Here is a 25557-nt window from a genome sequence, read left to right as displayed (position 1 = left end):
GGCAAAGGGGTGTGCCCCCTCCCTCCAGTGGCGTAGCGTGGGGGGGTGCAGGGGGGCCCGGCCGCACCGGGCGCAACATCTGGGGGTTAGGGTTAGGGGGCGCAAATCCACGGGTTAGGGGGCGCAAATTACTTGCCTTGCCCCGGGTGCTGGCAACCCACGCTACGCCACTGCCTCCCTCACCTGGCTGGCAGTAAGAAAGACAATAGCCAGAGTGGCTGTGTGAGAGAACAGGGGCTAAAAGCAGGCAGAAGCCAGAGAGTGAGAGACATGCTTAGTTTTTGCTGGAGAAGCAAGACCTTCTGCCCATAAATGGGCTTTGAGTGCAGGATGTGGCCGTCGTGACTGGCTTGAGGTCACTCAGTGACTTCCTAGCTGTGTAGGGATTTGAATCTGGGTCCCCTTAGTCTTTGCTCGATGTTCTAATTACTACACCATAGTGGCTCTCTGCCAACTCCCATGGCCAAAGTCAAAACAAAAAAAATTCCTTCCAGTAGCACCTTAAAGACCAACTAAGTTAGTTCTTGGTATGAGCTTTCGTGTGCATGCACACTTCTTCAGATACCCAGGGCCAAACTTCAGTGTCAGGAGTGAGAGGTACCAGAGCTTAGGTCTAGAGCAGGAGGAATTTCAGTTTGGGGTTCATTTGCTACTCTCCAAGCAGGAGGTTTCCATGGAAAACCCATCAGCAAGTTCAAGTTTGGGCTAATTCTGTTGGCCCTGCCATTATTACAGTAAAAGGCAAAGGTAAGGGACACCTGGGCAGTTAAGTCCAGTCAAAGGCAACTATGGGGTTGTGATGCTCACCTTGCTTTCTGGCCGAGGCAGCTGGCATTTGTTCACAGACAGCTTTCCGGGACATGTGGCCAGCAGGACTAAACCGCTTCTGGCACAATGGGACACCATGACAGAAACCAGAGCACACGGAAATGCCGTTTACCTTCACACCACAGCGGTACCTATTTATCTACTTGCACTGGTGTGCTTCCGAACTGGTAGGTTGGCAGGAGCTGAGACAGAGTAATGGGAGCTCACTCCGCTGTGGGGATTCGAACCGTCGACCTTCTGATTGGCAAGCCCAAGAGGCTCAGTGGTTTAGACCACAACGCCACCTGCATCCCCTGCATTATTACAATACACAATATACAATTATTACAAGATACAATCAACATCCCAAATTTCAGATGAAATCCACAGGTGTTTTAGCGGGTGCCTGTTTTGCTTACAGTTATACCACTTTTGTAGTCGTAATAGTCCTCAAGTTTGCAAGTTTTGTTCATGCAACAGAAGAGGGCTTGGTGCCAAGGTGTTAAAATATTGTGAGAATTAAAGACAGTTTGGCTCTCACATGTCCTTGTTTCACTTGCAGGGAAAGTACAGAAATAGAGGTGCAAAAATGATTAAAATATCATGGATTGGTTCATGATTTAAAGGTCACAAAAGGTCAATATTTTGCTCAAGGTTTCATTTATTTTTATTTTATTTATTTCATAAAATTTATACACGGCTTGATTGTAAAAAACAACAACAACCCCAACGCAATCTACAATAATATTTTTAGGTTTTTAAAACACATTTGTGACTTCTCACGCCCAATTGAGTGTCACAAACTCCATCTTGACAGGAGTTTGAACCTGGATTTCCCACATCCAGTGCACTGCTTCACAAGCCAGAAGGATACTGATAAGCTGCAACGTGGGGAGCGCAGGGCAACTGACATGATCAAAGATCTGGAAACCAAGCCGAAGGTGGAATGGTTGAGGGAGTTGAGTATGTTTAGCCTGAAAAAGAGGAGGCTGAGAGGAGATGGGAGAGCCGACTTCAAGGGCTGTCAGAAGAAGATGGAGCAAGCTTGTGTTTTGTTGCTCCAGAGTATAGGACCGATGGATTCAAATGACAAGAAAAGGGATTCCAACTCAAGAGCAGGAATAATTTTCTGGTGGCAAGAGGTGTTGGACACTGGAATGGACTCCCTTGGAAGGTGGTGGACTCCCCTTCTCTGGAGGTTTTTAAGTGGAGGTTGGATGGCCATCTGTCAGGGATTCTTTAGTTGAGAATCCTGCTTGGACTAGATGATGATGATGCTGATGATGCTGATGATGATAATTTATACATCGCCCATCTGGCTGGGCTTCCCCAGCCACTCTGGGCAGCTTTCAACAAAATATTAAAATACAGTAATGCATCAAACATTAAAAGCTTCCCTAAACAGGGCTGCCTTCAGATGTCTTCTAAAAGTCTGGTAGTTGTTCTTCTCTTTGACATCTGGTGGAAGGATGTCCCACAGGGTGGGCGCCACTACTGAGAAGGCCCTCTGCCTGGTTCCCTGTAACCTCATTTCTTGCAGGAACTGCCAGGACAGAGGCCATTTAGGGCTTTAAAGGTCAGCACCAACACTTTGAATTGTGCTCAGAAATGTACTGGGAGCCAATGTAGGTCTTTCAAGACTCTCAGGGCCCCTTCCAACTAGAATTCTATGATTCTGTGCTGCATTAAATGCAGGAAGAGCCAGGTTGATTTTGCCTCTTCCCAGGAACAATGTCACCCACTAGGATATATGAGCAGCAGCAGGCACTCTCTGGATAGGTGCGAATGCTGGGGAGTGTGGGTGGGTGTCTGGCGAAGCCAATTCTTGTGCGGAGCAACACACCCTCTCTGTTTTGGAAAGGGATACTTTCCCCTTCCATTTGCAAAGCTGAGAGGAAGATGGATCCGGACACAACGGCCTCATCGCTGTCTGGAGAAGCTTGCTCTAGTTAGAAGAAGGGAAGAGGGGGTGACTGGACAGTGTTTGTCAATTTCACTCGGCTTCCCTTTGCCATCTGGCTGCCTAATTATTTGCAGTTCCTAATTAGGGCCAGTTAGTGCAAGAGTGGGGAAGCGTCTGCTGCATCCCCGGGGGCCCAGCCGGGGAGCCCTCCCAGGGCAAACGCACGGCTGCCGTTTCCTGCAACAATCCCCAGTGCCTCCTTGCCGTGTGCTGATGGCACAGCAGTGCAGAAAGGCACCCCGTCCTCTGACATTGACCTCCCATCCTGCATCTCAAGGAAAACCACACATGGATGGAGATGTCCCCTTCGGGGGAAGCCCTGGGAGTGTGTGTGTGCGCACGTAGAGATTATATATATATATTAGTGCGCATGTTCATACTCAGGGTTCACTCCCAGCCACAGGGCATCTCAGCAGCACATGTCACCCCCATGTGCCTGTTTACATGGCTGGCTCTGCCACAGTATGTGTCTGTCCATGCATGTTTGTGTCATTCTGGGTGCATGCGCTCCCCTCCCCTCCATGAGCGCTCGGCAGCGCATGCATATTCCCAAGGCTGGGTGACATGGGGCCATTTTGTGATTTCATGCCTGCCTGCTTGGAGGGTTTTTCCGCTCCTCCCTTTGACAGCCTGCCCAGTGCACGCCAAGGGAGCCCCTGAGGCTCAGTGTTCAGGAGGGACAAGCCCTGGCACATGAAGGGTGAGAGACAGGACCCTTTGGAAGTCAGGGACAGCATTAACTGCGATGCTCAGTAAATTGCAGAGAAGGCACCTACTGGCACACAGTGGCTCTCCTGTTTCTGAGCACAATTCAAAGTGTTGGTGCTGACCTTGAAAGCCCTAAACGGCCTCGGTCCAGTAAACCTGAAGGAGCGTTTCCACCACCCCATTGTTCAGCCCGGACACTGAGATCCAGCGCCGAGGGCCTTCTGGTGGTTCCCTCACTGCAAGAAGTGAGGTTACAGGAAACCAGGCAGAAGGCCTTCTCGGTAGTGGCACCCACCCTGTGGAATGCCCTCCCACCAGATGTCAAAGAGAAGAACAACTACCAGACTTTTAGAAGACATCTGAAGGCAGCCCTGTTTAGGGAAGCTTTTAATGTTTAACAGACTACTGTATTTTAATACTTTGTTGGAAGCCGCCCAGAGTGGCTGGGGAAACCCAGCCAGATGGGCGGGGTATAAATAATAAATTCTATTCTATTCTATTCTATTCTATTCACAAAGTTGAAGTATGCTCCCTGCCTTTAAATTCACTGGAGCTCAAGGCAGGGCAATGTGGCCACGGTCTCGCTTGGAAGAGAGGCACCTATCCATACCTAAACACGCACCATTGCACTCACTCTTGCCTGCTGCATCCCAGGCCTCTCCCAAGAAGCTCAGAGATGGATCCGTTTTAGCATCACAGCAACTCATGAGGTAGCCTAGGTTGAGAAACAGCAACTCATCTAAACCCTCTCCAGGGAGCTTCATGGCTTCCTGGGGATTTGAACCCTGGAGCTGGTCTCACCCAGCTCAAGCACGGCACTCGCTAGCCACTATGCCACACTGCCTCTTGGCTCCAGTTGCCTGCAATTCAGCTTCTTGGCATTGAAGACCACAGTCTGGTCACAAAGGGCAGCAGCTGTCCACCGGGCAGGTGCTTCACAAGCCTGGCCTAGGCTGAACTTCAGGGGCTGCAAGAGAAAGCACACAGGCCCACCGGATAGCAACATCCAGGTCTAGACTTCTAACCAGTTCAAAGCAAAACAAGCACACAAGTCTTCAATTGGTAACAAACAAAGCACAACCAGAACGACGCAGGCATCAATCTGCAGAGCTTTCAGACTTTTCTCATTTTAGCAAACATTCAATAAAGCTCAAGCAACAAGTTGACATCAGTTCACGTCAACACTCAATGCTCCCTCTTCATTTTGTAATTGTTCCTGTTACAAAATCCACACATCTGCACTGTCAAAATCCTCTTTCCATATCCCTTTCGACTCTAAGTAGGTAAGCTTAAGGTAGAGGCACTTGCGTTCATCCCCACCCCCACCCCCTTGTGCTGGGGAACTAAGCTGTTCTCCATCCATGACATATTCTTGAGCAAGCGTGAGTCACGCTTAAGCTCAGGGCCCTAACCTGTAAGGAAAGAAATGGGAATTATGTTAATAGGTAGCCTGTCAAAAAAGTAGAGAATATTCATTTTGAGCATTTTGCAGGCAGGTGGGTTAGAAACATACAAATGCTTCTTTTTCCTGGTTCTGGAAATGTTTCAGGACATTAAAAAAGAAAGATCTTGTTGCTGCTGTTCTTGTTTAACGCAATTCCATCAATACACATGATGCTGCCTCTCCCATAAGCCCCAAAGACAAGGCCTTGCCCCAAGGAGCATACAGTTTTTGCCAACAGTTGAACAGGGCAGGTGAGAGAGCAGCAGCAGAACAGAGCCGAGGGTGGGCAAAGAATGACCGAAACAAGGGAGGAAGGGAAGTCAATGACATTTTGCCTATGGCAGTCCTGCAGGTGTAGACGACCCTAGTTTGGTGCACTCTCTCTCTCTCTCTCTCTCTCTCTCTCTCTCTCTCTCTCTCTCTCTCTCTCTCTCTCCAAGGTATTCTGCCTTAGCTCTGTAGATTTACATTTCTTTGGACATTTTAATCCTCAGACACAGTGCATTGTAATCTTGAAAAATCAAAGCAGATATAAATGGATTCCTCTTCACTGCTGCTACCTAAATCACGCAACAGGAAGAGAGAGTGAACTCCAAGGAGGCTGCTGCCATCTGGAAAGTGCTGCATTTTGCTATTACCATTTTCCATTGACATGCCAGCTTGTAATCTGAAATAATTGCTCTGAAAATTATAATATTGCGTTCGTCTTTTCAACAGTCATGCAAGTTAGGTCCCTGCAAATGGGGAGCTGAGCTGGAGAGGAGGAATTTCTCCAGCACTACCAAGGCACAAGTGAGACTTGAATCCAGATCTCCCTAGCCTTGTCTTGGGAAGACAATAACTCTGAAACACAGGATAAAAAAATATAGGAAATAAATATGAAATAAATGTTTCTTCCTGAAGTAGTGCACAGACTGGAATTTTGCAGCTTTCCAAATTTTTGCAATACAAAATTTTCTTGGCTCAAGAAATGTACCAACATTTATTTTTTTAAAGTGCCTAGTTTAGGATAACACTATTTTGGAAATGCATGCATGGGGATAAAATGCACATTTCAATATGTGTTTTTTGAAAGAATATGTATTAAAGAATGGATTTAAGCAGGGATTTAAAAACACAAACATACATTTAAATTTAGTTTTTGTACAGAGTTTTCGTTGCTGTTTTTAGAGAGAAATCACTTGTTAATGTGGAAACAGGGCAGAATGAATTTACAAATAACTGCGTGTGAAATGCATGTGGTACAAAAATGTACTGAGCTACCCTCCCCTGCCCTTTAGAAGGGCCCTGGCTCCTTCCTTTTTGCATTTCTCTCTGCCCCTCAAAAAACACCACTGCAGATCCCAGTTAAACTTGGGGGACACACCTCTCTCCCCCATGCCCATATGCCTGCAGAGGCTCTTGTTGGAGGCAACTGAACTGTTCTGCTGCCTTCTGTGTGACTTAATGGCGCAAGTCTCATCGGAGAGAGCGCATTCTCCTAAGGAGCCCTGATTCAATCTGAAGGCTGCCCTGCCTCCGTTGGAAGGGGGTGAGGGGGAGAAGATCAGCCTGTCTCCTTGAGACGAATCTAGTTTTCAAAGGGTAGTCTGGAGTTCTGCTAGGCGTCCTCCCCCCCCCCCCCAGGTTTCAGCTTCTATCCACAGATGAAAATAGAAGGAGAGAGCCAAGGCTGTCCTCCGCTGAGCTTGTGCCCATCACATGGGATTTTCAAGGCCTCCATCTCCCTCTCGCTTTGAGCAAGGTTCCTGGTGGAGGCCTCAGAACAAGTGAAGAGGACGCCCTGCTTGCCCAGGCAGCAGCCATCCCAGCCAGTGACAGGAAGCATCCTGGTGGTGCTGGAGATATAGAAATATTTTTTTAAGTGTTACATGGATTTTGCAAATAATAACAACATCTATAAATAAAACAGCAAAAGCACAGTTCTGCTCTGGATGATGTCACCAACTCTCCAGGGTCAGAAGGAACTCTTTTGCAAATAAGTGGGTGGGTTGCTTCGGTCAGTGGGCATCCTTTCAGCAGCGCCCACCCACCCCCTATGAGTCCTTTGTCCCCCTCCTTCATGGAGTTGAGAGCTGGGACCCTTGACGATGTCATCAACTGCCAAGATCCCAAATAGGCTGCTTCCAGTATCAATTGTATTTGATTTCCATTGCTGGAAACAATGCTTGGGATCCAAACATGGTGGAAAAGCAGGATATCTATCTACAGTCATACCTCGGGTTGAATGCGCTTCGGGTTGAGCGTGTTCGAGTTGCGCTCCGCGGCAACCTGGAAGTAATGGAGTGTGTTACTTCTGGGTTTCGCCACTTGCGCATGCACAGACGCTCAAAATGACATTGCGCGTGTGTGCAGAATTGGCGCAAGCATGCGCATATGTGCCGTCGCTAGTTAGGTTTGCTTCTGGATGTGAACGGGGCTCCAGAACGAATCCCGTTCATATCCAGAGGTATCTATCTATCATCTATCTATCTATTTATTTATCTATTTATTTATTTATCTATCTATCATCTATCTATCTATCTATCTATCATCTATCTATCTATCTATCTATATCTATCATCTATCTATCATCTATCATCATCTCTGGCAGTGAGCCTCCTTTCAGTTCTGTGACATGAGGGGCAGCTGCCTCATACCAGGTCAGGGTGTAGGCCCATCTAGTTTAGATGGGGAGTGTTTTCCCAGTTCCACCTGGAGATGTCAGAAATGGAACTTGAGAGGCACGAGAGGCTAGCAGCGGTTCTCAACCTGTGGGTCCCCAGATGTTGTTGGACTACAATCCCAGCATCCCTAGCTAGCAAGGCCAGAGCTCAGGGATGATGGGAGTTGTAATCCAACAACATCTGGGGACCCACAGGTTGAGAACCGCTGGAAATGCTTTCCCACTGAGCTACAGTTATTTCAAGGTGCCAAAGAGATCTTCGTTGTGATCCTAGCAGCAGAACTGAGGGCACCCTGATCTTCTCTGGGTCCCCCACCTTTATTCAGTGATGACATCCTGCATTTGGAACACCATCACCTGGCAGGTTCAAAAGCAAAACCAGACCTACCATTAGGCAGAACAAGGTGGGGTTAGGCCCCTGGCCATTCCTCCTGAGATGTACCTCTCCCCCCCCCGGGGGGGGGGAAACTAGGCTTTATTTCACTTGAGTCCAAGACCCAGTTTGGCACACCCACTCACACGCATTTGCGCGTGCGTGTGCATACACACACACACACACATGGGCTGGGAGCCTCAATGGCACCCCTCTGGAGGCTTCACCCAGGGCAAAAAAACAAGCTAGCCCTCCCCCCCCCATAGCTTCGCTGCTTGCCTGTCTGGCCTCCCAGTTGTCTATCCACCCCCCAACTGGCGAACTAGCTGCCTGGGCTCCCACACCCACTTGCTTCCTCAGCTCCTGGCACCCAGCACCCGCTGGCGAGCCCCAGAGGCACCATTCGCCCAGGGAGCTTGTGGCCAGGGCTGCTGCAACAAACAGACACACAAGCCTTTGAGAGGCAGAGACGCAGGATGGCATCAGAGGAAGGAGGGAAGGAGGGACAGAGGCCTGCGGTGCCCCTGACCACCATTCAAGGCGCCCCAGGGTGCCATGGCACACTGGTTGAAAACCACTGCAATAGTGTTATGAGTTTATGTGGGGAGGGATCAGTCTGGATGACACCTTCTGCACCTTCCAAAAGTGCAGTTGTAGGAACTAGGACAGTGGTGTCCAAACTTTTTTCAAAGAGGGCCAGATTTGGGCCCAACTAGATTTGGGCCCAAATAGGTCCCAACCAAAGGGCCGACCAAAGTAGTTGTTGAGCTTTTTTCAGGGTTGAAGTTGCTGAGCATTTTTTCAGGATTTTGCCCCAGGAAATAAACTGCCACAGGGGCTGGATTAAACCAACCAGTGGACTGGATTAGGCCCCTGAAACGGACTTTGGGCATGCCTGATCCAGTTCATTTGTTAATGGAATGACTATTTGCTAGGTACTTAAGTACTGTGATTTTGAAGTCCAAAGAGGTTGCCATAGGCAAAAAATGGTGGTCCAACCCCTCTCACCTGGTAGGTAGAAGAACAATGGGATGAGATGAGTGAAGAATGAGCTGGAAGCTCAGTGCTGGAGAGAGAGAGACATCGATTGCTCTGTGCTTGCCACCCCACCCCCCAAAACAGAATGGGGAAGTAAACTGTGTCGGGGTGTTAACACTGTAAGCACCTTAAACCTCTGCTCCCTCTGTGTGTACATGTGTATCCATATACAGTGGTACCTCAGGTTACATACGCTTCAGGTTACCTTGGGTTAAGAACTTTGCTTCAGGATGTGAACAGAAATCACGTGGTGGCAGCGCAGCAGCAGCGGAAGGCCCCATTAGCTAAAGTGGTACCTCAGGTTAAGAACAGTTTCAAGTTAAGAACGTGTTATGTACTGAAGTTCTCACCCTGGGCCAGCAGGGGGATACTGTAGATAGTTTTCACTCAGGTCCACATATGCAAATAAGGGATCAAAAGTGACGTTCAGTGATTGGATAGTTACAGAAAGTTGTTACAGTTATGTTGTACTGGAGCTCTATATAAGCAGGCTGACTGAACCCTTCAGTTCAGTTCTGTTCTGGCCTGTGAATAAACAAGAGCTGTTTGAAGAATCGCTGTGTCGTCTAATATGTTCACCCACAACTTAACAGAACGGACCTTCAGAATGAATTAAGTACTTAACCTGAGGTACCACTGTATTCTAAAGACCCCACAGTCTCTACTGACCTTCATTCCAAGGAAACAAAGCACTTGAAGCCCCCGGAGTCTCTCACTGCTGGGAAACTGAGGTATCTCACAATCTGTACAGCTTATGACACTTCTATGTACAGCTTAAATGCATGTTTGTATTACATACACACCTGCACACACACTCTGTGCTTCTTTTGCATGCATTTAAGCTACACTACAGGTTTACTACAGGGACGCGGGTGGCGCTGTGGGTTAAACCGCAGAGCCTAGGACTTGCCAATCAGAAGGTTGGTGGTTCGCATCCCCGCGACGGGGTGAGCTCTTGTTGTTCGGTCCCTGCTCCTGCCAACCTAGCATTTCGAAAGCACGACAAAGTGCAAGTAGATAAATAGGTACCGCTACGGCAGGAAGGTAAACGGTGTTTCTGTGCGCAGCTCTGGTTTGCCACATGACCCAGAAGCTCGGCCAATAAAGCAAGATGAGCGCTGCAACCCCAGAGTCGGCCACGCTGGACCTAATGGTCAGGTGTCCCTTTACCTTTACCTTTCAACTACACTACAGGTTTGTCGCAGGTGACCTCTTGCCTTTGGTTCCCCTCTTTCCCATTTCCCCCTTTAAGCTCATCACTTTCTCTCTGTGTAGCTTATCTATCAGCTGAGCATAAATCCTTCTTGCAACTAACGAAGCTGGTTGTACTCCGTGCAAGTTATTTACACAACAAACCTGTCTTTGCCACGAGATACTTAGTGGTTTTCTTGCAACAGACTAACACAGAGCAAACCCACTCTGGAAGATGCGCGAGGTTCGTCACACCAGTCAACAGCTTTAATCTTTTTTTACGAAGGCACAGAAGGCGCTGCTGGAGCGCGAGCGAGGGGGGGGGAGTGGGCGAGCAGAGCCAAACTGCCACACCGTCGGAGGCGAGGTCAGATGAGCGTGAGGGTCCCTGGAAAGTGAGCCACTGCCCACCGCAAGGGGGCGCCCCCTCCTCGCGGCCGGCGAGGCCAGCCACAGACGCGCGCAGACGCTCCGAAGCAGCAGTCGCTGTCCGCGCTCCGTGGTGCTGAACGCAAAGCCGCGCGGTGGTCCAAAGGAAGGGAGCGGATTCATTCGGCACTGCTGGGAGCTTTCGGAACTGTCCGCCTCCCGCCGGTGCTGAAGCCCGGCGGAATCCCGGACCATTCCTTCTGCAGCAGAGCCAGATCTCCCAATGAGCAACGGGATCCCCAACAGGAAACGATGCTGATTTAGATCAAACCTGGTCGCTGAGCTTTGACAAGCCGGCCAAGCTCAAGTCCCCATCTTTTTTCTTGCCTTGATCCTAACTCTTCCTCCAGCAACTTCCTCCCCTCCTCAACACAGCTAGTCATGGCTTTCATGGTGAAGTCCATGGTTGGTGGGCAACTGAAGAACCTCACTGGCGGACTGGGAGGAGAAGAGAAAGGAGAAGGGGAGAAGTCCCCGGCTGAAGCCCAGGGGATGACGAAGGAAGAATACGAAGAGTACCAGAAGCAGCTGGTGGAAGAAAAGTAAGTATCGGGTGATGAAGGGCTCCTTTTTGTGTCTGTCCAGTTATACTGCAACCAAGAGCTTTGGCACAAGCGTTCATGGAGAAGAGCCCACTTCATGAGAGCCATGGCTATCCCTTTGGAGAATATCACATGACTCTTTCTGTATGTAACTTTTAGAAACCTTAGCCGTACGTGTCTTTTATGGTCTTAGTTTGCATGGTAGATTAGCAGGAGAGGCGATGGAGAAAGAAACTGCTTGATAACCCCCTTTAAGGAAATTCCTGAGCAAAATCAAGATCAGACCAGGGAAATGTGAGTGATTTGATTGCAGCTCATGACATATTATGCCTTTCAATGTAGAGTCTGGCCAGAAGACTCAAGGCAAGCAAGTCTGAGATGAAGGGAATTCTGAACTTTGCCTCATCTCAGACTCATCCCACCACCAATCCTGTTGAGGTAAATGACTATTATTCCCAGGTCTAGAATCAGGGTCTCAGAATCAGGAGACGTCTGGGCTGCTTTGAGCAAGTTCGGTGTATCAACATCTGAAGAGCGATACAAGTGTGGGTCTAAGTCTAAGCTTATTTACTGATCACACCAGTTTATATCTTTAAGGAAGGAGAGAAATAGGCTAAAGGGAATCTAGGAAGATCTTGCAAGTTCACAACATCCAGTACTACACACACAATAAAATTTATTTCCCAAGAAACTGCTTTTGTATTGTCCTGGGATTGTACCTTGAGCATCGAACAGTGGTGTACAAAAGAGGACATTTGAAAACCTCATGCTGGCTCCACTGGATTTATTCTTGCAGGATGTTAAAAAGTCCACGCCTACAATAAAAATAGGGCAATTTTAAAAATAAATTTAAAATAGCACTAAGCAGTGTCTGTGCGAAAATAAATCCCTTGCTCTAAGCAGTTTTTATGCAAAGTTCAGACCCAAATCCTCCCCTTTATAGATGTCGACATATGAATCTGGGCTACAGAAGGCGCCCTGTGGAAGCTGATCTTTCCATTTAAGCCCAAACTGGGTTAAAGAGATCCTCTGCCTTAGTTCCTCCCAAATAAGTGGTGAAGGGAAAGAGGAAGTGAACCCAGGACTTTACATTTGTTGCGGAAGGCGGGGAATGTTAGTAATGCATTTTAATGAACCCCTAATCTTTTAATCCGCTTTTGCCTTCAAGAGATGGGATTGTTTTCTCAGGAAAAACTACATCTCACTATAGCTCCCTGCCTCCCCCCACCCCCGGAAGTTGGAGTTTAGATTATTCACCATTTCTGATTTTGAAAAGGGGGGAAGTATCTAAGGCTGCATTTACACACATTTTTTAAATGCTGTTTTGCTCCCGCAGCAACCGTTTGCTTCCTGCAGTAGTTTGCATGCATAATTTCACTGTGTTTCACCTGTCCCTCCCACCCACAGTTTGCTTCCAAGCCTTGTGCTGAGCAGTTTTCCCTGCTGTCCATTTAATGCATCAAGTGGCATTCCAGAAAATTCTGAAGTGCAAGAACTGATTGTGGCAGCCCCTGTAGTCACTCCACCCCTGGGGATTTTTTTTACAAACGCACAGGCAGCTGTATTGATTCATATATGCACATATGTCCTTACACCTCCCAAAGAGCAGCGGTGCATAAATAGCACTATACCCAGTTTGTTATAGTCTGCCAGCAGCCACAGGATAAATTCGCCTGGTAAACACAATGAGCTTTAATAAAATATTTCCAGCCAGTTCAAACATAACCTTTAGCATTTAATTATAAATGAAAAGAGATCTTGCAAAGATGCCTTGCCATTTAAATTGCTTGTGTCTAGTAGGAACTCCATGGAGGAAAAGGAAAGAAGTATCCAGACTCCTCAATTGCTTTCTTCATTCTCTTCCTTCTGCCTTGCTAATCTGCCACAAACAAATTTGAAAGCCTCAGTATCAACTCATTCGCTTGCCAGAGCAAAACAAAAACAAAAACCATTAATTACCCTGCTGTACCCTTGTCTACATCACTACAGTCCTCTTTGCAAAGAGGACAAAGCAGCCTACTTTTTTAAAAAAGAAAAGAAAAAGAAACATTCTATGCTGAAATTTATGTTCTGGAGAACAGATCACATCAGCACCATCACTCAGGTGGCAATCCTACACACACTTGTCTGGGTGGAAGCCCCAGTGAACTGTCAATCACAGGTCTTCTGGGGAACTTAGATCTACTCCTGGATTTGCATAAAACACCTAAATCACACTGAAGACCTACCACTGCAAGGCATATTAGGGGCACATTGATAGAAGCATTATGTCATTAGTGATCCAGTAAAGTTACTCTTGAATTGTTTCATTTACTTATTTTTTAAAATTGCATACAACTGTATCATAAAAATATATACCAGAGGAGTTTACAACGATTAAAACATAAAACCATAAAAAGTTAGAAAAGTCATTCATGAGCAAATTCCTAGTTTGTTTTTTTAATTGGCCGGGCTGGCTCAGAGATCTGGTTGTTGAAAGACATTGGATATATTCAATTCTGATCATAATGTTTCCATAGAAATATATATCTATTTAAACCCTACTAATATGCAAAGTGAGCTCACAATCACAAAAATGATGAAACTGGTTGGAAATGGTCGTTTTTAGCTGAGGAACAAATGAGGTGTCAAAAAGAGCAATAATAATTCTTCTTTTCCTCCATGCTTTGTTCACATAGTCCATTTAACTTAAGGCTTAGAACCTGTGGCCCACCAGATGTTGCTGGACTCCAACTGCCATCAACCCCAGACAGTATGGACCATGGTTTGGGGACGATGAAAGTGATAACCAGACAACATCTGGGGCACCACAAGTTCCCCAACCCAATACAACAGAGTCAGCTTCTGTTTTGCTCAGTATCATTTGATCTCCCCATCGTGAAGAACAATACTGTCTCCACTGACTCCCAGAAGCTGTACCAAAATCAGCCAGAAGTACTAGATATTTCCAGAGCTGCATATGAACTTAGCCAAAGCACCTGGAGAGAGGAGATGTATTCAGTTGTCCCACTGATTTTAGTGGAAGTAAAACTCTCCCGAGAACTGTGCTGCTGTGAGTCATGCACGAGACCTGCAAGACACCTTTGCACACCTGGGCACCAGCTGGTTGTCAGGCACTCAGGAAGGGTGCACAAGGGGCTTTTGTCCAGGCCCCACCCTCATCTGCCCCACACCTGCCATCATATACGATATCAGGTGTAGGGCAGGTGGGCATGGCTTGATGGAAATGGCCTAACTGGCCAAATGGGGAAGCCTGCCTCAGAAGTTAACAAACAAGAGTCTACTTGTGGCCAATGTTAAGCTTCGCCATCCTTATCCAACTACAGAACCCTCCTGTCCATGTTACTGTGGTCCTAGAAGGGAGATAAGGAGGAGGTGAATGGCTGTTTATGGCTATAAGTCATTATGGCCATATTATTTGTGCCAATGTCTTGCTTATGGGCTTCCCACAGGCATCTGGTTGGCCTCTGTGGAAGCAGAATTCTGGACATCATGGGGATTCAGTCTTATCCAGCCTCAGGGCTCTTATGTTCTTAGATATTATGGGCTAGCTTTGATTCATTTGGGGATGGGAATACCTGGGGTGAAAGAACTCTCACAGCTATCCTACACTCCAGTCATTTGGTTAAATGAGCACCCTGAGACCATATCCCAGGATTTATTAATATTAATTACTTCCAACTTGAATTAATTCCATATGACATAGTTTGTTATTCTCCATCGTGGTTTTTTAAAAAACGATAAAAATAGGGATTTTTCTCTCCACACCTCCAGTATGTCCCAGTATGGGCATCCCAGTGTGCATTAGCCATTGTAAGTGTAAAACCCTGTGGTGGTCAGTGTTCTGGATTGTATAATGTTGAGGCTGAGATTCAGTGTTGTGTGGATGACGCTTAACAACTACGACTTACACAGGAACATGAAAAGAAGTCTTACACTGAATTAGACCCTTGGTCCACCTGGCCCAATACTGCCCACAGTGACCAGCAGTGGCTTACCAGAGTTCCAGGCAGCGAGTCTCCCTGTCCTACCTGGAGGTGCCACAAAGACCCAAACCTTGGATCTTTTGCATGCAAAGCAGGTGATCTGCCACTGAGCCCTTTCTGTTGGGGATGAATACATAAAATAATAGAATGAGTTGTTTTCCATGCAAGGCTGTGTAAAAAAGAAAAATCTCTCTCTCTTTCTCTCTGTGATGTGCATGTTATCTGCAGCATTACTGAGTATGAGTGGAGAAAGGGCACTGGCAATTATTCCAAGTTAATTAGGCGAGATTAAACAGAGTGTGATCTTGTGGATGCACTCTGACTAGCATCATATTAGCTGTGTGAAATGCTGAGGTTTGGAGCAGAGATTAATGGCCTGTACCGGGAAACTTCTCAGGCTTCCTCTGCCCTAGTGACCAAGACATTTGCTCGCCATGCCACGTGGGGCACACACATTGCAGCTAATCAACAACATCTTCTCCCAATGTTGCTTGCAGAATGGAGCGGGATGCCCAGTTTGCACAGCGCAAAGCAGAACGAGCCACCCTGCGGACCCATTTTCGGGATAAATACAGACTTCCCAAGGTAAGCCACCAGGACTTTGCTGCAGGAGGAGGATGAGGGAAACCTGGGCAGATTTCCCCAGGGATATTGCTGGTTGTATTAGGGTTGAGCAAAGGCCAGATACCAGAGGAAGTGGAGGAAGAAATAACCAGAACCTTTGATGGCAGGGTGGGGAATGGTGCTGATACTTCAACTTCCATTGCCTCCAGCCTTCTTGACCAATGGGCAAGGGTGATGGGGACTGGAGCCCAGCAATATCTTGAGGGTCACAGCTTCTTTGTTCTTTCCTGTAGGGCAGGGGTGGGGAAGTTGTGGCTCTCCAGATGTTGCTACAGCTCCCATTAGCAATGACCATTGGCTCTACTATCCAGGACAGTCCAACAACATCTGGAGAACCACAGCTCTTCCCCGCCACTACTGTTGATGGAGACAGAGCATTAGGACTGAAGAGAAGGGTGGAAGTCAATATGTTGACCTTACGAGTCACGAGCCACCATACACAGAGTGGCTGGTGCTGATAAAATGCCAGAGACATCCTGCGCTTGGAAATGGCTAATGGGAGAATGTGGCCCTCTTTTTAAGTTCACTCCACAATGAGGCTGGAACCAGTCAGCAGTTCCTTGTTGAGGACGCAGAGTAGATCAGCAGGTGAGTCCAGGCTCCATCCCTGACATCTTCCATTAAAAAGATCAAGGTCCAAGTGATGGGAAAGCCCCCTTCTAAGCCTAAGACTTTTTAGAACTGCTGCCAGTCAGAGTAGGTGGATCTAGGTAAGGTGGGCAAGTCACCTGGCCTGGTTTAAGGGCAGCTGTCCTATGTTTCTTCTTTGGCACAGAACTACATGAGCTGTCTGAATATGAAACGGAAGTTGACACATCTCTGGATCTAGGGTCAAGGTCTGGGCCACTCCAAATTGTGGGTGATAGTCAACTAAGTTTTACACAGAGTAGAACTATTGAAATGAATGAGCATGACTAAGGCAAACCTTCCATACCTTTGTCTCCAGCCCAAAGCTTATTTCCCGTGCAATGCATTTCAGATAAAACTTCTCTGGACTGACACTTCAGAGTAGTAGCAGCCCTTCTGGTCCCAGGGTGGGTTACGGCCTTGGCCCAGTAGACCTGAAGGTGTGTCTCCACCCCCATTGTTCAGCCTGAACACTGAGGTCCAGCTTCGAGGGCCTTCTGGCGGTTCCCTCACTGTGAGAAGTAAGGTTACAGGGAACCAGGCAGAGACCCTTTTTGGTGGTGGTGCCCGCCCTGTGGAACACCCTGCCACCAGATGTCTATTTCCTTGACAACAACTATCTGATTTTTAGAAGACATCTGAAGGCAGCCCTGTTTAGGGAAGTTTTTAATGTTTGATCTTTTATTGTGTTTTTAATATCTTGTTGGAAGCCGCTCAGAGTGGCTGAGGAGGCCAGGCTAGATGGCTGGGGTATAAGTAATAAACTGTTGTTGTTGCAATTTAAAATTCAGAATTAAAAACAAATTACAGTCACAGGAATAGAATAGATCCTGAAAACACACCTGTCCCAGACAGTGACCTTCTGAGGGCAGTGGAATTAGCAAAACCTCTGCCAGTCTTGACACTCAAGAAAGTCTGTTGAGAAGGAGGCAGCCTGAGTCATTTGGGGCTTTAAGCACTTGGCTGAGCATGGAAATAAACTGAAATAGGATTTGAGGTGGCCTGAAGCTGATTTGGGGATGTAGAGGTGTATAAACTCATTTAGACTTCTCCAGAAGCTATGTGTTGAGCAAGAAGGTGTTAGGAATCTGGGAACAATTTGGGCATGGTCTAAAGGTACCTGATACAACAAACTTGCTAAATCTAAGCTGGACTGGATCTGGTCAGCGTCCAGATGGGAGGCCTCTTGGGCCATTCAAGGTCTTGAGTTCCCTGGCAGAAGTGTGCTAGGATAGAAATGTAATACATGAAATATAAATGATAATCATAATTATAGGAAGTTCAGACTGTTGTAGTACATAATAAGATATTCTTATGGATAAAACACATTTTTTAAAAAAGGTGTTCAATTCCTCACCATTTGTATGCTTTTATTTCTGTACCATGAAATAGCTCAGTGACGCTGGACTTTAAATGCATCATTACCTGCCATCGAAACAGCTGGTTTACTGGCTTAGTTGGCTGTAAGACCAGACATAATCAGGTTAATCCAACAAAATTTTGTATCAGTTAAGTTCTATTGAAATCAGCGGGACTTAAAATAGGTACAACTGAATTCCATCCCATTGCCTTCAGTGAGACTTTGTCATGATAAACACCTGTTGGATTGTGCCCTAAGGCCAGGACGGGGGTGGAGGGCTTTGTTCAGCCCAAGGGCCGCATCCCTTTCTGGGCAATTTTCTGGGGGCCACATTCCAGTGGTGGGCAGAGCCAGAGGAAAAAGTAGGTGGAACAATGAATGTGAATTTTGCCACTGTATTAGTTTCTGCACACACTTGCACAGCCCTATACACATGGGTCCTTCATCCACTCATCTAGGGAACCAAAAGGCATCATCAGAGTTCAAAGACACATTCCAGTTAGGCAATACAGCAATGAAGGAGGATGCAAAGCAGAGCCAGTACAGAGAGTTGCTGAGAGGGGGGGTTTGGTCAGGGGGGGTAGGGAAACCTCCAGAGCCAGACAGAGAATATTGGAATGCTCCATTATTATTATATTTAAATTGCATTTTTTAATAAAACATTTCTTCATAGTTTTAATGAGATATATGTTTCTTCTTCTTATTTTTTATACTTATTTCCGATCTTTGGAGTGTTAGAAATCCAATAGTGTGATGATACATATGACCTATATGCATATATTCTGCCAATCTACCATCGTGGAGGCCTAGGTAGGAGTAGACCACCCAGGTGTTCTCCAGACTCAGATCTGCCCAGTTCCAGATCTTTAGATCCAGAAATGACATCATCCCAATTCTAGAGGTCTTGCTTGTAAAAATGCCTAGACAGCTGATCATTTCGGTTTAAGCTGGTTTAGTCCAGTTAGCTTCCATCAGGCTTAAAGCTGCAGGTTCATTTGGGGCCTCTGTGTGTGTGTTTTGCATGGTTGTGTACTTTTAAATATTTGAGCAACTTCAGAATAGAAAGAGAGCTGAAAAAAATATTTAAAGATGATATAATAATAATAATAATAATAATAATAATAATAATAATAATAATACAGATTTTGTAGTAAAGCATGGAAATATTCATTCTGAAATCTTTCCATAAATGTTACAAGAGCTGCTCTAGTGTTGAGATTGTAATCTAATATTCTTGTTTTTCTAAACACCAGACAAAAGCGGAGCTCTATCAAGAGGGTTAGAGCTTGCTCATCTCCAGCACTCTGAAAAAGTCCCACATGGTCAAGGGCTGCCTAGGTGTTGTTCACCTGATTTTTCACGGGTCTCTTACTAGCCTCTAGCCTCCTGGTTATCTTTGCTCTGTGAAAAACGGGCAAGGATAACTCTGATGCTCTCAGGTGGTCTTGGTCCAGGGCCATCCAATTCAAGCTACGCAAAGATCTCGACAATAAAGGCATCTTATTTTAACACAATGTCCCTCTTACACCACTGAATTTTGTGTCCTCCCACTAGCACCTGACGTCCCCATCTGTCCAAAACCTGCATCCTTCTTCATGTTCATTTCGCTCTGGTTTTGCATGTCATAATTGTTTGTTGAGATGATCCTTCAAAGAAAAGGGCCTTCAAAGATCTAGTGCACCAAATCATTCTGGTTTGCTGCATTCACCTCTCAAGCAACCGGTAGTGTGAGAAGCAGAGCAGAATGTGAGCATTCTGGCCTTCAGACACATGGCATTTGCCAGTGCTGAAGGAGTGAATGTTAAAGCTGGAGAGAACTGTTTACTTGTTCACTGAAATTTTAGCTTTTAAAAAATAATTATTTGCTTTACAGCATAGCGATATTGGTTGCACAAAAATTGAGAACTGCATCTTTCTTTTTAAGTGCTATTGCTAAGTTTTCTAAGTTATCTTCATTGCTCTCTGTGTTACCCATATGGTCTCCAATGAAGTAATCTAGCATACTGTTCAATATCTTTTATATCAATATCAAAATGCTCCTGACTGTCATTATAATTCTCTCTTTCTTTTTACAGATGAGAGGACACCAAATGATTCTGGTTTTCCCAATGAGTTTGTGGTTGAGAATTTATTGGTTATATTTTTTATCCCAACTCTCCTCCATGCACAGATCTTCTCCCCTCTCCATTTCATCATCACAGCAGCTTATGTGGTGATGGTGACTGGCCTAAGGCCATCTTCATAGCTGAGTGGGAACTGAACTTGAGTTTCACTGATCTAACTCCAAACTAGCCACCAAACACACTGGCATCTGTTCAACTAACCAACCAGCCAGCCATTCCCCCCCCCCTCTCTCTCTCTCACACACACACAAACACACTCTGCCTCCCTTCTATGTTTTGGTCCATGGCTGATTCCCACCACTAACCATAAATCGTCCGACACAATTGCCCAATGCCACTCTACTTCAGTCTGTCCCAGGCTCCTCCAACACATCAGCGTCTTGTTCCACTTCATCAAAGCCCGTTTTCATGCTCTTAACTTCCAGAGTGTGATAATCACATCCATTTACGTCCTGATGGAGTCAGTCAGGCATGAGAGATTAAAACAGGACTGAATGGAAACATCTTTTCTCCAATTCCAGCATCATTCAGATCTTCCCACTCTTGAGGCCACCTGTCATGGCCGCCAGCTCCAGGACGCAGCAGTTGCTTCCCCAACCCCCAGGGAGAATGGGGTCAATTTACCCTGTTCTTCCTTCCCACCCTCTGTGCTTCAACCTCTTGAGGGCACCAAGGCTTGCTGGGCTTTAAATACCGGCCAGCAAACCTGGCAGCACTCACCTTCTTATCCTGCCTTTCCCATGTCTTCCTGTGTGGAGGTGAGCCAGGAGATATGTTCACACCCCCATTGCTACCTGCTGCTGGCTTCGCAGTTTCGTCCCACTGTCACCATAGCAACAGGAGACACAGTTGCTATTTCCCTCAGCAACTTGGCATTGAGTGGCCGTTGCATTGGACCTCTGACGTGGCCGGGCTCGGGCCCTAGACCATGATGGACTATTATGACCCCTGAGCCTAATCTCTCCCTCTCTTCTCTAATCACCACCATCCCCTTTAGAATGAAACAGATGACAACCAGATCCAGCTGGTCGGGGGTGATGTGGAGCTCCCCAAAGAGCTGGCCAAGATGATTGAGCAGGACAACGAAGAGGAGGAGGAAAAGGACTCTGTTATCGGACAGCTGACCAGCATCCAGAACCTGGACCTGGATTCCCTGAAGGACAAGGCCCAGGCCACGCTGGACGACCTCAAGCAGTCCGCCGAGAAGTGCGCCGTCATGTGACCCAGCTGTTGCTCATCAGCAGAATAAACCCCTCCCCCTCCCAAGTTGTAAAGTGTGTCCCATTGTGGGGTGGGCTGTGGGCACAAAAGGGGAGCGCAAGGGTGCGGGTGGTTTATTAAAATTATCCAGCAGGCTCCTGTCAAGTTTGTCTTCCCCACCTAGGTGTGTGTGGGCTGGATACCCTTTTTCTAAACCACCGTCTCTTCCCTGTGAAAGATGTCTCAGTCCTTCCCGCCCCATAAGTGAATGTGAGGTGTGTCTGGAAGTCTCAGGTTCTAGAACAAGACTCTCCTCATCCTCCTCCCCACACAGCAGGGTGATGCCCAAATGCTGCCTCTCCCCCTCCCATCTTTCCCCAGGGCTGACACAAGCCCTTTCAGCAGAGCAGGAAGAGAGCCATTTGCCGTTTCAGGACTACGGGCCTGAATGTGGGCAAACTGCCCCCACAAAACCCTCTACCTTACGTAGAAGAACCATTTTTTGGCCTTCGCTCAAGTTCGAATGAAGGAGATGTGAAGCAAGGGCTTGGCTGCAGGTGGATGTTTCCGTTCCTTTCGGCTTCAAGGAACAGAACTTGTCACCAATCAAAATGATGCCCTTGCCTCCTTTGTGTCTTCCAAGGACAAGGCATGGAGGGGTAGACCCTCCTTCCCATCCCTTCCTCCGACACGAAACCATAGCAATACGGATCAAACAATGACAATACTTTGCACTTAACGGCACCACAGATGCTTTACAAAGGAAAGCAGAGTTGTGCCCCCATTTTACAGGTGGGGAAAACTGAGGCCCCAGTGCAGCCCAGCTCTTTGCCCCGGGCCATACAGTGTGACAAGGATGGAAGCTAAACTGGTTGGTGCTCAATCCACTGAAGGAAATGGCTGCCCTGTGAGTGTGATTTGTTTCAACTCCTTGTGTAGTGCTACGTTGTCGTGGGACCTCTCACCGTCCTTGCTTCCAACAAGAGGAGAAGGGGGACATTCATCTCCGTGTCATGAATGTGGCAGTCAGTCTGTATGTTGTGCCGTGACCATGCAGTGCTCCTGTATGAGCCTCTACCTGCCGTGACACCCTCTTTCCGTGGTACTGTTGAAAAGTGGTGGAATAAATGACAAGAGTTCTCTATGCATTTCTTTGTCTTGCCATTTTGTACACAAAAGATTGGATGGCCTGCCATTGCTCCCCAAATCTGCATGCCACAGAGCCTAGGACTTGCTGATCAGAAGGTCGGCAGTTCGAATCCCTGTGACGGGGTGAGCTCCCGTTGCTCAGTCCCAGCTCCTGCCAACCTAGCAGTTCGAAAGCACATCAAAGTGCAAGTAGATAAATAGGTACCGCTCTGGCGGGAAGGTAAACGGCGTCTCTGTGCGCTGCTCTGGTTCGCCAGAAGCGGCTTAGTCATGCTGGCCACATGACCCGGAAGTTGTCTGCAGACAAACGCCGGTTCCCTCGGCCCATAGAGCAAGATGAGCACCGCAACCCCAGAGTCGGTCACGACTGGACTTAATGGTCAGGGGTCCCTTTACCTTTTAGACCTTTTTGTGCCCCCTCTCAATCCTTCATCCAGACAAGGAAGAGGCATGGTCAGTGTTCAAGGACATATGTAGGCTTGGCAAAAAGGCAGGGACCCAGCCCAGCCAGCGAGTTGTGTGGCCTTGGAAGGGTCCCAAGGGCCAGACAGAGAGACCTCAAGGGCCACATTTGCCCCCCCCCCGAGCCTGAGGTTCTCCATTTATGCTGCACCTGGTGCTGTTTTGTTCTCTTACAAGCCTAGACAGATGCAACCACTTCATCTACCAACTGATTCATGAAACACAAACACACAATGATTCACCAGCCTTGAAATGTGCCTAGCAAGCCTGTTGCTGTGGGTGGTGCTGGGTGCTTCACCAGCCAGATTGTTCCTTGACCACGTCAAGAGAAAAGTGGCTCCAGCACTGACAAGAGCACTCCTGGAAGCTCCTTGGGACTGATGAGGGCAGCCAAACTTCTGAAACTGCACAGGAAATTCAGGTTGTTGTCAAAGGTACCAGGCTGTTGCGGTGGCGGCGGCCAGAGCTGCTTGTGCCGCAAGAACCACATGAAAAATGCCTGGCACCATTAGGAGTTCTTTGGCTGTACTAGTGGGCCCAATGAAGGGAAGTGGGGAGAACGGCAGAGGCAGACCAGGAGGCCCCTCAGGCCCTTTTTGGCCTGTGGACCAGAACTTCCCTGTGCCTGGTATGCACTGTGATCTGTTGTACAAACACTTTCTCACAAAGACACACCTTGTCTCAGTCAAAACTGGTCCTATTAGCCTGGATCAAGTGCATATTTACTCTAAAGGAAGACACATTGCAGCTCTCCAGGGTCTCTGGCACGGAAAGCTCCTTCCTAACCCTGCTTTCTGCTTTCATGACTGGAGAGGCCTGGACCTGAACCTGAACCTGAACATTCCATAAGGGAGAGCATGCTCCACCACTGGCAAAGCAGAGGCAGCTTCCTTATACCAAGTCAGACCACTGGCCCATTTAGCTCAGGAAGGTGCGCCCTGATTGCTGGTGGCTCTCTAGGTTTCCAGACTGGAGTCTTCCCAGCCCTCCCTGGAGAACTTCTGCAGGCAAAGCATGAGTTTCCCCACTGAACTATGACCCTTTGTGCTGGTCCCGGGGGGAAGGTTACCGTTGGCGTAGTCAAAGTCCGGTCCTGGGTCACTAGCCTGGAAACAGTTCACAAGGAGCGGGGCGAGGTCCGAAGCCGGAAGCCGGGTGGGGACAGGAACACTGGAGGGTCAGGTCTGGGTCCGGGCAGGTACAGGTACTCAACAACGACGTTGCTCCCGCAACCTGGGACCGGGCTGACTGGCCTTTATCTTCTCTGAGGCCAGGGGCGGCCCCGGCCCCCAGGCGACCCGCCTCTCCTAGCCTTAAGGCGAGCACTCCTCCTGGGAGAAACCAGTTCCCTTCGCCTCTCTGCCCTGAGCCTCTGCAGATCAGGAGAGGCTGAAGGGTTACTGGGCCCAGGGGGAGACTCACCTGTAGGCACTGAGTCCTCAACCACCTCTGGAGCCAGAGTGGACTCACCTGGTGCCTGCTCCTGAGGATCCGGCACAGGTGCAGGCGCTTCAGAATCAAGGCCCTGCCCCAGTTCTGCCGGCCGTGGAAGCGGGGACTCCTGTGCAGGCTGGGATTCCTCCGGTTCAGCCTCTGAATCGGATTCCCAGGCCATCACACCCTTCCTCTTAGAACAGGGAAGGGGAACCTGTGCCCCCAATGTCCCCAACCAGCCAAGGTTGATGGCAGGTGTAGTCCCACAACATCTGGAGGGCTCCAGGCCCCCCACTCCTTCCATAGGGCCAATGGGACTTCCATCTGGAGGAGCCATAGCTCAGTGATTTCTCTAACTCATGCTATGCATGTGGGAGGCCTCTGGCTCAGTTCCCAGCCCCAAATATTAAATGGTGCCAGATGGTTGGAAAGTCTTCTGCCTTGGACCCTGACAAGGTGGTGCCAGTTGGTGTAGACCAGGTAAGGGGAAGCTTTGGCCCTCCAGGTGTTGTTGGGCTACAGCTCCATCTGCTCTAGCCACTGGTCACGCTGGCTGGGGCTGATGAGAATTGGAGGCCAGCAACTTCTGGAGGGCCACAGGTTCCACATTCCTGGTGTAGACGGCCGTGGGCTGGGTGGGCCAATGGCCTGAGCTGAGCACAGGACAGCTTTGTGTCTTCAGTGCTGTCGAGCTGCCACTGCCCGTGTTATGTGCCATCCCTTCAAGCTTTCCACAAATCAAAATAAGGACACTCTTCAAACTCCACTATTCTTGACTGGTGCCCAAGAAGAAAGCGCACTGCAGACTGTGGAAGGCTCTTCTCCATCTGCTGTCTGCAGTTCCCGTATGTTCTTTGGTTGCATACCAAGGCAGCCTTTGTTCTTTTGGCTTGGGAGACACTAGAAAAGCACCATTGTCCAACAATCTGTTATCAGCAGCTCAGAATGAGTCTCTCCAGCACGTGAAATGGCTGGCTCAGCAGCGCACAGGGCCTGTGCATTGACTTGGGTGCGCATCCAGCACCACCACTGTCCTTAATGTCTAGAACCTCTTGGGTCAGCCTTTCTCAACCTGTGGGTCCCCAGATGTTGTTGAACTACAATTCCCATCACCCCTAGCTAGCAAGGCCAGAGCTCAGGGGTGATGGGAGTTATAGCGTAGCTGTCAACTTTTCCCTTTTCTTGCGAGGAATCCTATTCAGAATACGGGAATTTCCCTTTAAAAAAGGGAAACGTTGACAACTATGAGTTGTAGTCCAGCAATATCTGGGGACCCACAGGTTGAGAACCGCTGTCTTGGGTCCATAGGGCTCACGTTTGCCCCTGTGAAGCCACTATGTCATCACAGGACGGGGTGCTGTGAGGTCAGGTCCCATCCAACATGCCTCCCTGATTTCAGTTCAGGGCAGGGATGGCGACCCTCTTCCCTGCC

The 25557-nt window shown here is 48.0% G+C and overlaps 1 protein-coding gene across 1 annotated transcript; it reads left to right on the top strand.

The window, feature by feature from the left end:
• Positions 1-10523: 10523 nt before the first annotated feature.
• On the top strand, positions 10524-22228 carry CPLX3 (complexin 3). Its single transcript, XM_081926477.1, has 3 exons — positions 10524-11160; positions 15644-15731; positions 20878-22228. The coding sequence occupies exons 1-3, from the start codon at positions 11000-11002 to the stop codon at positions 21100-21102; spliced, it is 474 nt and encodes a 157-aa protein (XP_081782603.1). The 5' UTR covers positions 10524-10999; the 3' UTR covers positions 21103-22228.
• The last annotated feature ends 3329 nt before the right edge of the window (positions 22229-25557 follow it).

Source organism: Podarcis melisellensis, assembly GCF_964234715.1.
Source record: "Podarcis melisellensis genome assembly, chromosome: 9".
NCBI classification, from domain to species: domain Eukaryota; kingdom Metazoa; phylum Chordata; class Lepidosauria; order Squamata; family Lacertidae; genus Podarcis; species Podarcis melisellensis.
This window is presented reverse-complemented; position numbering and strand designations above follow the sequence as displayed.